We start from the raw sequence: 16,390 nt of genomic DNA on the forward strand, positions 1-16,390 counted from the left end.
ACAAAATCTAATGAAAATCTCAATTCTTTACACAAAGTACTTTATATGACTACTTTATATCCTACTACCACTTTCCAATGAGTTGGAGTAGATAATTTATTTGTAAGTTATAGAGGAAAAGTTTTTAATTATCAGTGATATTGTTCCTACAAACCTTTAGGGTTACAAAAAACCAATTATCTGAAATAACCTCAGAAAAAGGTTTTAAAAACAAAGAAATTAGAGAAAGCATTCCAAAAACAGTAACAAAACATTCAAACGTTGGGAGGACCTGGAAAATGAGAAAAATATGATGAGACTTGGGTAGGTAGTAATGGTAATGCACAGGAAATTGTACGTTTGTGTACAGTTGCCCTTACATGTAAGCCAGTTTTACCCTGTACAACTTTGGTTTCCCTAGTCAGCCCCATCTCTGACCTTCCAAAATCAAGGTACATTTATAGTAATCAATGCTGGAGGGAGAATTCCCTATATGACTCGAACCTGAAAGAGCAAAAAGCCGTAAGCAAGAGGATGTGATCACAGAATATTAATGTAATCAACGGGTAATGACTGGTAAATATCAGTAACTTGTTTCCTTCACAGAGACTTAATTTTAACTTGATATGAGTTATTTTAAACACATTATAGAAGAATGGGTATCTTTACACAACCAAGAGTAAAATAAATAGAAATACAAGGGGTCTTCAAAAAGTTCATAAAGAGCTTGCCGGTCAGGTCCCTTGATTAGAGTGGAGTGTTATAACATGAACGTCAAGTGTTCAGATCCCATACCAGCGGGCCGCCAAAAAAAAGTTCATAGAAAGATTCGTACTAATTCCATTTTAAATCCATTTTTCCACAAACTTTTTGAAGTACCCTCATATTTACACCACCCTCCCCAAAAGAAAAAATAAGCTAACGATAGTTATAAAATGCTAATATTGAATTTTTGAGCTTTCTTTTATGAAAATAAAAAAAGCATGTCTGACTTAGACATTTATTTAAAAATATGTGAGTAATACAGACACATTTACTACCTATGAAAACAATGGTTCTGAGAGCTACCAACCCCTCCCCCATCCCACCCCAACTCTCCCTCCATTCCTTCCTTCCTTTCTCTCCCTTATCAGCCTTTCTCCTTTCCTCCCTTTTCTTCAACAACACTGGATTGGGTGATAATCCCCAGTCTAACAGCAATTAGCTCAAAGCTGGATTGGGGAGTTTGTGTACTAGCCTCAATTTTGCCAAAAATTTCACCTTCTGAAAACAAAAGGACAACCCCTCTTCATTTTAATCCTTAAGTCTCCAACCCCAACAGAACCTCCGACCTGTGTATCACAGATAAGGCCACACTGTGTATCCGCACTCATCCCACTTAATATGCATAAGAATAAGCCAGCCTTTGTTAAATATGTATGAATTCCTGTAGCTAGACCCTTAAAAGTTGTAACTCCTGCCTACTCGGAAAGCTTGGTTTATTTTAGGTTATAAGATCCATCTTGTTCCTGGCTTGCTCAACCCAAAATAAAATTCCTGTTTAATGCTCAAATCACCTTCTTTTGTGTTTCTATTGGCATACGCAGCAGATAAGGACCCTGTGGGTGTTTACCCTGAGACAACAATTCCTATATTTTCTAAAGTATCATATCCTCCTCCACCACCACCACCACCACCACCACCACCACCACCACCACCACCACCACCTGTATTTGAATCTCTTGGACCCACCTCAGACCTAATGAATCAGTTTGTAATCGGGTTCAAAGTCTGCATTTCAAACAGAGATCTTGGTTGACACTCATGAACACTTAAATTTGGCCTCTTCACACCTCAATTTCAAAATTTAAAAGAACTGTTAATATTTTCATCAAGCAGTGACAATTAGTTTGTATATAACAAGAACCCAAAGCTGTTTTATAAAAATCTGGAAGGGCTGAACCCGTGGCGCACTCGGGAGAGTGCGGCGCTGGGACCGCGGGTTCAGATCCTATCTAGGACTGGCCGGTGCACTCACTGGCTGAGTGCCGGTCACGAAAAAGACGAGAAAAAACAAAACAAACAAACAAAAAAACCCACTTTAAAAAATAAAAATAAAAATAAAAAAATAAAATAAAAATCTGGAAATGCCTAGTAATCAAACATAAATTACTATAAAGTTAAATGCACTTTGAGGGATTTAAATTCTTGGAATCAAAAAGTCTATTTACACCATATTTTACAGCAGAATAATCATGAGCATACCTTAATTTCCATCCTAAGACTATGTAACCATGAAAGCCGGGTTACAGGGTCTATTATATTCAGAACTATATGGCCTAACAGTGTTTTATATATGCCTGGTATACTCCAAATACTAGCTGAATGATTGAAAATAAATTCTCCAAGTATTCTAAATAAATTACACTGTTTCAAGAAAGGTTTTTATAACTTGCTGCATTTCTATTACCTATCAATTTTAATGAGAAATTACAGATGTACAAAGAGTACCCTCTACATTGCCAAGGAAGTGTATTTTCTGTTTGTTTTCATTCAAGTTGAAGAGTCCTTAAGATTCTTAGTAGTGTCTTCCACTGCCTATGACATCAAGTTCAACTCCTTTGCATGATATAGGGAAAGGGTTAAGGCAAGTAACCTTTAGTACTCAAAGCAATAAAACTATCAACTTTTTTTACTACTTCTCCCACACCAAAGGTAAACTTAATTAAAATACAGCAAAACGTCATTTATGTTCAAAAGTCCCCAATGTAAGTGTAGTTGAGATTTTTTAAGATCTGTTTGCAATCACTTACACTTGGACATTTAAAACAAGTGTTAGTCTGTGTACAATTTCTTGTATTGTTACAATATTCCTCTCTTAGATAACAGAAATAAAAATTATATATATATTAAAAGTTCACATTTATGCAGGAAGATGTTTAGGATACACAATAAATTACTGATATATTTTTAAGGATTAGAGTTATATTTGACCAAAAAACATTTCAGTTCTTACATTTAAAAAAAAAAAACTTCCCAAATAAAATAGAGCAGTTGAAACAATAATAATTGCCAAAATGTACCAAGAACTTCATTACTAATATGTGAAAAAGGAGCCATTAACACTGCATTGGTCACGAGTGATAAACTAGTCAAAGACTCAATAATGCAAAAATAAGGAAGATGGCTCTCTTTTCATTCACTATACCAAAGAGCCATCCCTATCCCCAAACATGCCACCCCCTTAGTTTGCTCAAATTACAAAATATACAAATTCACAACGTATTAGATCACTACCTTATGCATATATTTTTAATTATAGTTCAATATTCTTAGCATCCATTTAGAGACCCCTTGCTTTTCCCTTCTATTATCCCTATACTTTGATTCATCTGGACATTTGTTAAAATGATAGAAACAAATGAAAGGTAAGTCTCAAATACAGTAGTTAAGCACAATCAAAAGTAGAATATATAAGACTTACCTATATATTTTATTTATGAATCTCCCTTTTTCTACCACAGAAAACTTTAATAAGCAATTCAGAATTTAAACTGATGTATCTCTTTTTAAAAAAATGAAGTAAATTTATTATCAACTGCAAATTTCTTATCAGTAAAAGTATTTTAAAGATGAAAGACTGTAACCAGACAATTTTTATTTACTACTTCTATTAAATTTACTATTTGATCTCAGGAAAACAAAAGTTACTCTGCAAATTTAAGTCCAGTGACTATCTATCTGAAGCATATCCAGCTGAAGCAATACAGAAGTTTCAACTAATACATCATCTTCAAACAAAGATAATGTATTAGTTCTTTGAAGTTCTGAAAACACAGACCTAAGAGACTAATCGACAATTCTAAAATACTTAGTGATGGAGTTTGGATGTGTTGTCCCCTACAAATCTCATGTGGAATTTGATTTCCAATGCGGCAGTGTTGGAATCTGATTGAGTAATGGGGGCGGATTCCTCATGAATGTATTAATACTCTTCCTGGGGGAGTGGGGATTAATGAGTGAGTTCTCGCTCTATTAGTTCCCACAAGAGCTCGTTGCTTAAAAAAACCCTGGCACCTTCTCTCTCTCTCTTGCTTCCTCTCGCCATGTGATCTGCTTGTACCTGCTGGTTGGCTGCCACTTTCTGCCATGAGTAGAAGCAGTCTGAGGCCCGTGCCAGATGCAGCTGTCCCAGAATCGTAAGCTGAATAAACCTCTTTTCCTTATCAATTACCCAGTCTCAGGTATTTCTGTTATAGCAACACAAAACGGACTAAAACACTTAGTTTAAAGACAAAGAGCAAAGTTACTTAGCTCTGCTTCCTATTCACTTACACATATAAACTAAATAATATTTAAGGAGCCTAAAATTCACATCTGTTAATCCATGCAGAATAAAGTGCACCCAGATTACCTCTCTCAAAAATTCAGACACCTGGTCTAAAAATCTAAACAAAATCAGCATTATCATCATATTTGCCAGGAAGAAAATTAACAAAAATGTTTTGCTTTATTATTTAAATAAAGTTTGAGCTAATAAGTTAAAAAGGCCTAGAATATTAATGATCCTCTAAAAGAATGCATAAGATACATATATGCTCATAATCACCCTGCCAGATAAAAGGACCAATTACACCTGGCAGTGGGTAAAAGACTGCTTGCCTACCATTCTCTAATTTACTCATTACTTGCCGCATGTAACTATGCAACAATAAAATGTAAACTACAGTTTACACTGTGAGTTGTGGACTTTATTCCTCATAATCTAAAGCAAATTAAAAAGGCCCTGAGAGCTGCAATCTTTGGTTTGAACTAACTCTAACATGGGAAGTTTGGAATGGATGAAGGTTTAAAAGGTTAAAAAAATTCAACTGATTTTTATCCCCCCCCCAAAAAACTGTACACTCACCCCCAATCCCACTCCAATAAAGCCTGACTTGTAGTTTTTATCAGCAAGATAAAAATACTTAGTTTACTAAGTAAGTATACTAAAGGCCTTGCTTAAAAATTTCACAAACTGTGAAAATTAAATGACATTCTAGGTTAACTATATATTCAAAAACATATTTTAAGCCCCTGTTATGTATAAACGCTCATATAAAAATGTGGGAGTATGAATACAATACTCACAGGATGACAGTACAGCATGGGAAATACACACAAACTAATATATAGATTACAGAAGCAGGAACAAAATAAGTAAGAATCTTTAAAAAAAAAAAAAAAAAAGTCGATAATTCTATCTCCTGCTTCCCCCACGCATGTCAAAAAAGAATAGAAAAGAGCTCATGTTTGGTTGGATTTGGGGGTGTGGGTGGTGGGGTGTTACTTAAGGGATGAACTCAGAAGAAGTTTCTAGGCAAAAAGAACAGAATAAGCAAAGATAATCCTGACATCCTGCTTCAGGAGTTATTTTCAATTTTAAAGCACAAAAATAGTAGGCAGGGGCCAGTTGATTATAGAGGGTCATGCAAAGAGCTGGATCTTAACCAATCTACATAGCTACTAAAGCATTTTAAGCAGGAAAGAAACATCATATTTCTGGAAGTGATGTTATAAGAGAATGAATTAAAAGTCCACTGCTTGACTCCATGAGATACTCCATAGTTTGCAGCAGCAAAGGAAGTGACAGGATGTGACAATTCCAGCTAATCAAAGTAGATAAAATATAATCATAAAATTTTGTGGAGAAGTGGAGGAGTGGGGAAAACACCATTATTTAGCTTTTGTTTTTCTTTTCGTTTAAATACATAATCTAAGCATAAACTGAAAATCTATGTAAGGGATTCAATGACCTGACATATAAAGAAGATTCTCATTATACAAAAATAAACAAATCCTGAAAAGGGCTTTCTAAAGTAAACCTGCTTGAAAGGAAGACAAAACTTTATAATGAGGAATAAAAACAAAAACTGGCTGGCATTTGGGCCAACCCCGTGGCTCACTCGGGAGGGTGTGGTGCTGATAGCACCTGACACCCTGGGTTCGGATCCTATATAGGGATGGCCGTTGTGCTCACTGGCTGAGCGTGGTGCGGACTACACCAAGCCAAGGGATCCCCTTACCAGTCAAAAAAAAAAACAAACAAAAAAAACCCTGCCTGGCATTTAAATAATGAAGCTAATAATTACAAAAGAAAAAGAGTAAATATAATTGCAGCTACGTGCTATTTCTTAAAAAGAAACATCAAATATGGATAGTATAACATTCTTCCCTGAATGTTTGATTTATCTTAACCTTAAAGGTCATTTTCACAAAAGAGTATTTAAGGGTTACATCATTTTCCTCAATGCATCTCTCAATCCTTGAGTGATATTCAAACCACTTGTTTAAATACTCAGGAAATGAGGGCAGGCATTATTCTAAAACCCAGGGAACACTTGAGAGCAAGGCAAATATACTCCTTGCTCTTACGTAGTATACAGAAGAGAAGACTTAATTAAACTAATAACAGGCAGTTATAAGGAAATACCAGGAAAATCTAAATTAACAGATCTGTCTCTTGCCTTCATTTTAAATCTGGTGAAAGTGATCTGCCCAAGAAAATTCAATGAGTTAGGGGAAAAGTCTGAGGTTTTACTTTATCACACTTTTCCCTAATGTTATCATTTCAGGTTCTCAAACTTAGTTTTATGTCACCTGACTTTAATTCACAAGACATTTAAAGGTATCATTATTTCAAGAAATTCACCAAATCTTTAATCCAACTGTGAATTCATAATATTATAATATTCTACTCACTAAGTTCCTGGCATGAAAATTCAAAGCATTAACGAAACAGATGGGCCACCTGAATCTCATTTCTAGATCATAACCAAAAATAATTTTTCAGGGATTTCATACATTACACGGAAAAGCCTCCCAGGGACTAGTACCATATGCACACTTTGTAATATGAATCCTAAGCAATTACAGGTGTGAAGCTTTGTACCTGTGTGATGGAGAAGGAGCTTCAAATTGAGGCACTGTGCTATCCTCACTGACAGGAGAATATAAGCCGCTCATTTCCTGAAAGTAAAATAATTCGAGTTATAGTAGATACTCCAAACAGAAGATGTATAAATCAAAAAGAGACATGATATATTCCCTTCCAATCCCAGGTTTACATCAGTTCCTTGTTGTATCAACACTCAAATTTCTCAAGGATTCCCTTCCTCAGAGTACAAAAGGATTTATGAAAAGTTAAGAGACAAGTCTTTTCTATGGTACATATCCTTAAAGAACTATAAATTCTTTAATAAAATGGTTCATCATTAATAAAGCCACCAAATGCAGTAAAAGACAAATGTAAATATTTTAAATGAGATGTATAGTACACTAATTAATCAATTATTAATCTGGGTGATAACACCTATTGATTACTATTAAGATAAATGTGACCATAAGGTAACTGGATCATCAGGTTCAACTCTTTAAAGTACAAATGAAACAAATAAACAAAAAACAACAACAAAAAAACAGGGTATGTAGTGTCTACTTTTGAAATATTCTCCATAAACATTAAGTAAAACTCCTCTTTTCAAATATTGGCTTTGTTTAACAAGTACTAAAGCTCTAATTTATGATCATTAACCCAAAGGAAAAGGCCTACTATAATCAACCATTATTGCATAAATTATGTCTCTGAATCATACTGACAGCTTAGCATACTTTTTATATGCTACATCTGATTAATGGAAACACAGCAAATTGTAAAATTTGACTAAAGATAATCAGGCAGAATTATTTCTGGCTAATCCAAGCTCAACTCAATCATATAGCCAACCAAGTGACATAAATGTAATATAAGTTAGGAATGCCACATGGGATACTGAATATCCACTAAATATTAAATCCATCATCCTTTAACATGTTCTAAATATCAGCAAAAGAAAATGATAACACATGTGAATTATTAAAAATACACACTAAGGGGCTGGCTAGTTAGCTCAATCAGCAGAGAATGGTGCTGATAACACCAAGGTCAAGGGTTTGGATCCCCCTATTGGCCAGCCGTCAAAAAAAAGTAAAAATAAAAATATACACTAAATTTAAATACAGTCAAAGGCAATAACCTTATGTCATAACAGACTACGAGCTTCCCAAGGATCTCCTGGATAATTTCTAGAAGTAAATTCCCCGAATATTTGTAATGTATTCTCATCTTTGTTTTAATTAATATTAGCATCTAGTCATGCACATAGTAGATACGTAAAACTTATTTACTTAATTAAAAAAAGGAACTGTGATGAGTTACTTTAATGGTAATAACTGAGAGTTCTGCAGGAATTGATTTAAGTTAATATGATGACACTCCAAGAAAACTGAGTGATTTTTTAAAAAAATCTAATAGAGAATTGTGACAATAAAATATTGTAAAAATAAATTTAGACTACATTTTATCATCAAAAAGTGTTCAGAATGTTTTTTCTACAAAAATGCACTCTCAATTAAAATTAAAGTAGCATCTGTTACTTTCTTCATAACTGAGATCAATTCCATAAATTTAATGCAGCAACTTAAAGGAAAGGTAACAATTCTGTAAACTTGAAAAATCACTAGAAATGTGAAAAATTCTTGATTTCTTACTTCCACTCTTTTAATATCCTCTTCCAAAACACTTAGTTCCTTCTGGATCTGTTCCAGTTGCTGTAGATTAAAGAGAAAGAAAGAAAAAAAAAAAAAAGCCTAAACCAAACCACAAGGTCATCACCAGAATCATAAAACAGCTTTACATTTGAAAAAAGACTTCTAGAAAACTGGGCACTAATAGTAAATTAGGGGTATAAAAAAAAATCACCAGTAAAAAAGTTAGAAATTCTAATATTAAAATGCATATGTAGAAACTTAATCTTTAAGAAAACATAAGGTTGTACTTTAATATAACAGGGATTGACTTTATAATAAAATACGAAAGATTAACAATGACAAGAAACTTTAAAAAATACAAGATAGCCAAAGAACTTTCACATTACCTCATTTAATTGTTAAAAATCAAACAAAAAAATTCAGAGCATCAGTTGTTAACCCCACGTCACAAATAAAAATCAGTCCAAAAGAAGTTAAATTCCACTACTCCAAAACAACCACAAGTTAGCATCTAAACATTTACTTCTTATGGATTTTTAAAACATAAATTTAAGATTACGTTTTATCATTTGTACCTTGCCTACTGCATCATAACCATTTTCCATGCCATCAAAATGTAAACATTTTGTTAAATAACATTCTACAATATATTTAACCATTCCCCTTCTCACTAGAAGTTTAAGTTGTTTATAAACTATCATAAACAATTCTGGAAAGTATGAGTCTTTTAGGTTTTATTTCATTACATTTTCAGATTTTATTAAAAGATTACTTCAGATTTTATTAAGAGATTATTGAAAATAAAATTACTCACTCAAAAGAAATAGAGAAAATCTTCATTATATAATATAAAACTGCTTTCCAAATACACTATATCAATTTAAATTTCTATTACCAGTATGTATAACTCACTATCTTACCCTAACCCTGATATACTAAACCCATTTTTTAAATGTTAAATAATAATAATGAATACTTATATAATACTGATTGCCAGACGTGAAATAGTTAGTTACTGTTACATACTAAGAAAATAAGGCATAGAATGATTAAATGATTTGTCCCAAATCATTTAGCAATTAAGTGGCAAAACTGAAATTCAAATCAAGGCAGTCTTCTTGCTCCAGAATTCATGCTGTTAACCACTATGCTATATTACCTCTTGAAAATGGTACCTTACTGTTTAATTCACTTTAATGACTGGTAAGGGTTTACATGGTTTTTTTAGGTTTATTATCACTAGCACTTGCTCTTCTGTGGCAATAAAGGCACAGTTGGTATTCTAATAATGTATTAATTCAAATGTTTACCAATCCTAGGCATTTTGCTAAGTACTCAGAACAAGATTTAAAAAACTATAGCCCTTGCCCTCATGAAGCTCAGTCTAGGGGAGATGGCAAACAAGAAAGTCAATAACTGAAACATCATAGTAAGCATTATGATGATGGTATGCACGTATTAAGAGAATAAAGACTGCTTCTAAGGTAGATAGAGAGCTGTGGGGTACGGGCAGCAACTGGATAACTGAACTTAGCTTTCAAATTAAATTAAAGTCTGGCCTTGCAGGACTAATAGAATTTTGCCAGGTGGAAAACAGTGAGGAAAGAAAGAATAAGAAAAGTAAATGATAATATGTGCAAAGGCACAAAAGCTATGAGAAAGGGAAATAATCAATCTAAACCTGCGGCAGTGAATGAAATCACCCAATATCAATCAGTATAGTCAGAAGAGTTAAAACAAAAACTGGATTGGGAACACCAATTTTAAAGAGATCGGCAAAGCAAGAAGCAGTATTAACTATCAAGAAGGGCAAATTGGTAGCCACAGAACCAGAGGAAAAGACAGTACTATCAGAGAAATCAGGACTAAAGAGATTGACTAGCATGCCAAATGCTTTCAACTCATCAATCTACTTTAATAAACTTTCCTCAGCCTTAAAATTTGTCACACAGTACTCCTGCCTTAACTGAAACTTTGCTCTCCCTCAAAGACACTGCCTGTCTTCAAACTCTTCCATATAAAGGTCAATGATAGAAAAGAAAGAGAGAGAGAGAGAGAGAGAAAGACAGACAGACCAATGATAAATTCTCTAATGCCCTAGGTTCACAGATTATGTAGGGACTCACTTCTACTCCATTCCAGGGCCACTCCTAACAATTAGTCTTCAACCCTAACATAAAACCATTCTGGTCTAGCTCATACCAAGCAGCCAAATCACTCATTATTAAACCTACAGGAATGAATTAAATCACCCAGTATCAATCAATGTAGTCAGAAGAAATAAAAACAAAAAACTGGACTGGGAACACCAATTTTAAAAAGATAGGCAAAGCAAGAAGCAGTATTAACTATCAAAAAGGGCAAAGTGGTAGCCACAGAACCAGAGGGAAAGATAGTACTATGAGAGAAATCAGGATTAAAGAGATTAATTACCCATTTTAGCCAACTATAAACATCCCAGTTATTCCCCACCATCACTGAAGTCTTTTGGTTCAAGGACATTTTTAACTCCAGTGATCCTGATCTCTAATTTAGCAAAGGACTCCCATGGTCACCTCTCAAACATTTTCATTTAATTACCTAAAATGCTTCACTCTTTAATATGAGAGATCTTTAGTATGATTGCTTTAAAAGATATGTTTAAAAATAAGGATGAAATTAAACATCTATAATATCAACATCCAGAGACAGCCAATATCACTTACATGATGCTTAATACGTAACTGAGATCAATTAATTTTTATTCTGCTTCTAAACTTGAAATACAAGAAAAAAATTTCCAATGTCATCCTTCTAGTGCCCCAAAGTTTTTGCTAGATAATACACTTCATATATGGAGGCTACTATATATAAGGTGACTTGTACAAAATTGCCAATACTCAAACAATTTTTATTTTCAAAAACAGCATTTCATATGGTTCAATTGAAAATGAAACAAGTAAAGTACAAGTGCTGCCCTGATAAATATATAGGTAGGGTATAAAAGAAAATGATGTAACCTACCTATATGAGAAAGTCTAAAAAGGTGTCAGGCAAGAAATATTTTTTTAAAAAGTTTGGAGGGATGATAACTGTTTAGAGAGCACATACTGAACTTGAGGTATTTCCATTTCAAGATGAGATTCTGAAGAAGTTTGGGCAGACATTTTAGTACAAAGCATTTTAGAACAACCATTTAAAAGAAACCGAAAGAAGAACTGGACTAAATTTACTCTGCAGACATCATAATCCTCAGGGGCAAAACTTAGATTAAAAGCATGAATAATAGTCCATGAATGTTTTAGAGCTCTGAAAAAACCATGAAGCTGAACTGCTATTATCTGAATGAAAATATATCACCAGTTGGGAATGATAAATTCCTCAATCAAATTTGCCTTAACACCATCATGGAGTTGGGGGCTATTAAAAAAAGTTATAATAAATATATGATGAGAGAATTAAGGTAACACTATCTGAGAGCATGGTCCTAAGGCATCAATACCCACCTTTCTCTTAACACTGTCCAAACACCCCCCAAATTTACACAAACATTGAAATTTTTAAAGTGAACAAAAGTCTCATAATTTCTTATTACGGTAAAAATTTACAAGAATTCGAGGCTGTAGAGTTCCTCATTACTGATTATAGCTTTAGTGTAGGTTGGAATCACTGGTACTTGTTTATTTGACTTATAGTAATGGTTTGATGAAGATATGCTTAAGTTGGAAACTCATTATTCAAATTTTATTTTTCAGAAACTAATATAATTTAGAATAAATTACATATAATCCAAACTGAACAGAAGAATACCCTGTTATACTTTCAGAGAAAAGGCTGGTTTTAAAAAAAAGGGTAGCAAAACTTAAAATATACAATTTTTAAGATGTTACTACCAAAAGCAAAGCATTTAGCCATACAAAGTACTCACTACAACAAGCTAAAAGCCTATCAGCACATACCAATACCCCACAATAACCCATAATACACATACTTAATACCTAGTTCCTGTAATGACAGACTTGATTATAAGACTTCATTCAATCCTCCCATATAATCTTTTTTTTAAAGTTGAGAAGAAAACATAGACCAAAGATAAATAAATTTAAAAATTTTTAAAGGTTAGAGAGAGGGCAAAATGAGATGGCTTACTTAAAAGCAAATGTAAAGGGATGTCAACACCAGTCGACTATGATAAGTTACAAATGTACATGTAACACCTACAGCAGCCACTGAAAAACTAGACAAAGAGATGTACTCAAAAATATAGACAAATCAAAATGGAACTCTAAAAAAAATTCAAGAACCCACAGGGAGAAAAACAAAACAGAAAAGAAACGTAAGTAGTAGGTTTGACACATAACATTTACATTAAATAAATAGTCTAAATACACAATTACAAGACTGAGACACGTAGAGTAGATTTAAAAAAAATATTTCAACTATACGGTGTCTCTGAGAAACTCATCTCAAATGATTCAGTAATTGATATAACAAGGACACAAAGATTCAGTAAGGATGCAGATAACACTCACCACACATTTTACACCTTTACACTGCACCATGCAATTGCAGAAAACACATTCTTTTCACGTACAAATATTTCAAAATTTAACTAACTACCAGGTAGTAGAGCAAATATTATATTCAAAGGAATAAAACACAAACTATTTACTGATTACAATAAAATTTTAACAGAAATCCATAACAAAAAAGACAGGAAAACCCCCATATTCAAGTAATAAGAAGTCTATTTCTAAATAACCCAAAGGCCTAAGAAAAAACTATAATAAAAATTAGAAATTATTTTGATCTAAACAATGACAAACACAATATCAAAATCACTAGATGCAGCTTAAAACAAACAAAACTATGGCTTCAAATGTCTATATTAGAAAAAGCAGTCTACATAATAATATGCACATCCAAGTCAACATATTAGAAAGGAATAAAACCAAAAAAATTAGAAGAATGGAAATAATAAAAGACACTACTTAATAAAACAGAAAATAAACATAAAATAGAATAAACAAAGCCAAAAGTTGGTTCTCAAATAAAATCGATAAATCCCTGGCAAGAAATGATCAAAAAAAAAAAAAAAGGAACAGCACAATAAGCAGTGTCAGGAATGAAAGACAAGACACCACTAAAAATCCTCTGGACATTAAAACCTTAAGACTCTATTCAAGCCAATCTTATGCCAATAACTTTGAAAATTTAGACGAAATAGACAACTCTTAAAAAAGGATAACATATCAAAAGTTACAACTAAAATAAAAATCTAAATAAGCATATAACTGTTCAAGTAACTGAATCAATAATTTAAAACCTCCTGCAAACAAATCATGTCTAGATGTCTTCTCTAGCAAGATCTTAAAATATTCAACGTAGATAACCTTCCTAGACTATACAAGTTCTGACAGAGAACAGAAAAAGAGGGTACATTTCCCAACTCATTTGATAAAGCTAGTGTGATCTTTATAGCAAAATGGACAAGATCAGTGTAAGAAAAAAACAATCTCACAATCTCACGCGTGAAAATAGATGTAAAAATCCTAAACAAAATATTAGCAAACCAAATCATATAGAAGAGGATACATATAATAACCAAGTTCGGGTCACAGAAGGGATGCAAGTAGGAAGACCAACTGCCCTAGTGTGCAGAACGTTCAGTGATAGAATTAAGATGCCCCTGGGCCAATCAGGATGGTTGGTCATCCTAGGTGCAAAGTTGACTGACTTTCTAATGTTAAACCAATGTAATTATTCATATTAACAGAATGAAAAAGAAAAATCACATGACTGCCTCAGATGCACAAAAATTTTGGAGACTACTCAACCACACTCAAAATTAAAGGAAAAAAAATCCTCTTAGCAAACTGGGAAACAGAAATTTAATTCCTTGAATTGTAAAAAGTACCTACAAAAAACCTACAGAAAACATCATACCTAATGGTGACACGTCGAATGCTTTCACTCTGAGATCAGCATCAAGACTAGGATGCCCCGCTATCACCACTTCTAGTCATCATTGTACCGGATGTCCTAGCCAGCAGAGTAAGACAAGAAAAATAAATAAAAGATATAAGGATCATAAAGAAAGATACTAAACTGTTATTATTTGCAGATTATGATGTGTATATAGAAAACAAAAGAATCTACAAATAAATTTGAATTAATGAGAGTTGAACAGGTTGCTGGATATAAAAAAACTATACGTAAAAATCAACTGTATTTCTATATACCAGCAACAGTAAGAAATTGAAATTAAAGACACAGACATCATTTAAAATAGCATCAAAAATGACTAAAGATGTGTCAGAATGATACCCTGATAAATTTCAAAAATTTTAAAGGATAATTTTAAAGACCTAAATAAACAGCCATGTTCATGGATTAGAAGACACAATATTGTAAAGATACAGTCTCCCAAATTTATTTACAGAGTCAAAGTAATCCCAATAAAAATCACAGCAGGTTTACCATGGAAATGTATGTATCAGCTGATTCAAAAATTTACAAAGAAATGCAAAGAGCCATGAATAGCCAAGACTTTCCTGAAGAACAGTAACTTATTTTAAAGCTCTAGTACGTAATACAATATGGTATTGCCAAAAGGATAGACAAATAGACCAGTGGAGCAGAAATGAGAGTCTAGAAACAGACACACATATATGGACACATGTCATATGACAAAAGTGAAACTTCAGAGCAATAGGGAAAGGATGGGCTTTTTAATAATAAAGAATGCTTAGACAGGAGGATATCCATATAAAAAGATCCCTATATCTCACATTACCTCCAAGTAGAGTAGAGACCTAAATGTGGAAGATAAAAGAATAAAGTTTCAAAATAAAGGGCAATATAGAAAAATGTTTTCATAACCACAGGTGGAAAAGATTTCTTTACCTGACAAAAAAGACATTAATTTAACAGTAAAGATAAATTTAACTCTGTTAATGTCAGAAACTTCTGTCCATCAAATGACACCATTAAGACAGTAAAAAAAGCAGCTCAATTAGAGGGAAAGATACTTATGAAACAGATCTGACAAAGAACTTACATCGAGAATACATAAACATCAAATCATTAAGAAAAAATCAAATAGAAAAAAACAAAAAGTCATAAACAAATACTTCAGGCACACAAAAAATCCAAATGGCCAATAAATATAGTACCAGGTACATCAGTCATCAGGAAAATGCAAATTAAAACCAAAGACATAGCTATGCATATCCCAAGATTAGCTAAACTGAAAAAAGTCTACTGATACATACTAACAATAACTAATATAACTTGCTTGGAAAAACACTTTGGCATTACCTACTAAATTTGAAGACATATGTTCCCTGTGACTCATCAATTCCACTTCTAAGTACATTCCATACAGATATGTATGCTAATACATAACTGGGCACATATATGAGATAGTTGCAGTTTGTGAATACCCCCAAAACTGGAAACAACCCAAATGTCTATCAATAACAAAAATAGGTATATTCATTTAATGGAATACTATACAACAACAAAAATTAATCAACTACAGGCATATACAACAATATGGATGAATCTTAACATTGAGCCAAAGTAGACCGGAACAAAAGATTACATATTGCATATACACATTTACATAAAGCTCTGACAGAGAGAGACCTATAAATACTTAGGAAACAAAACATTAAAGAAAGGCAAGGAAGTGATTGCCATAAATGTCAGGATATTGGTTACCTAATGGGCAAGGGAGAAGAAGGTAATCTGAAAAGGGCAGGCAGGGGGCTTTGGGTAACATTCTCTTATTAGCAATATTCTATTGTTTAATCAGAATGGTAGTTACATGGATGGTCACTCTACTATAACTCTTTAAACTGTAAATTTGACTTATCCACTT

General features: G+C 33.0%; 1 protein-coding gene across 3 annotated transcripts in view; it reads right to left on the bottom strand.

The window, feature by feature from the left end:
* Window positions 1-16,390, bottom strand: part of COP1 (COP1 E3 ubiquitin ligase) — a 277,815-nt gene that overhangs the window by 184,779 nt on the left and 76,646 nt on the right. For all 3 annotated transcript variants that reach the window (XM_063104898.1, XM_063104897.1, XM_063104899.1), the window contains exons 7-8: window positions 8,527-8,586; window positions 6,890-6,966 (exon numbers count right to left, since the gene is read on the bottom strand). In XM_063104898.1, the coding sequence (XP_062960968.1) occupies window positions 6,890-6,966; window positions 8,527-8,586 (137 nt within the window). The remainder of the gene's footprint in view (window positions 1-6,889; window positions 6,967-8,526; window positions 8,587-16,390) is intronic.

This window comes from Cynocephalus volans, chromosome 8 (genome assembly GCF_027409185.1).
Source record: "Cynocephalus volans isolate mCynVol1 chromosome 8, mCynVol1.pri, whole genome shotgun sequence".
Lineage (NCBI taxonomy): Eukaryota > Metazoa > Chordata > Mammalia > Dermoptera > Cynocephalidae > Cynocephalus > Cynocephalus volans.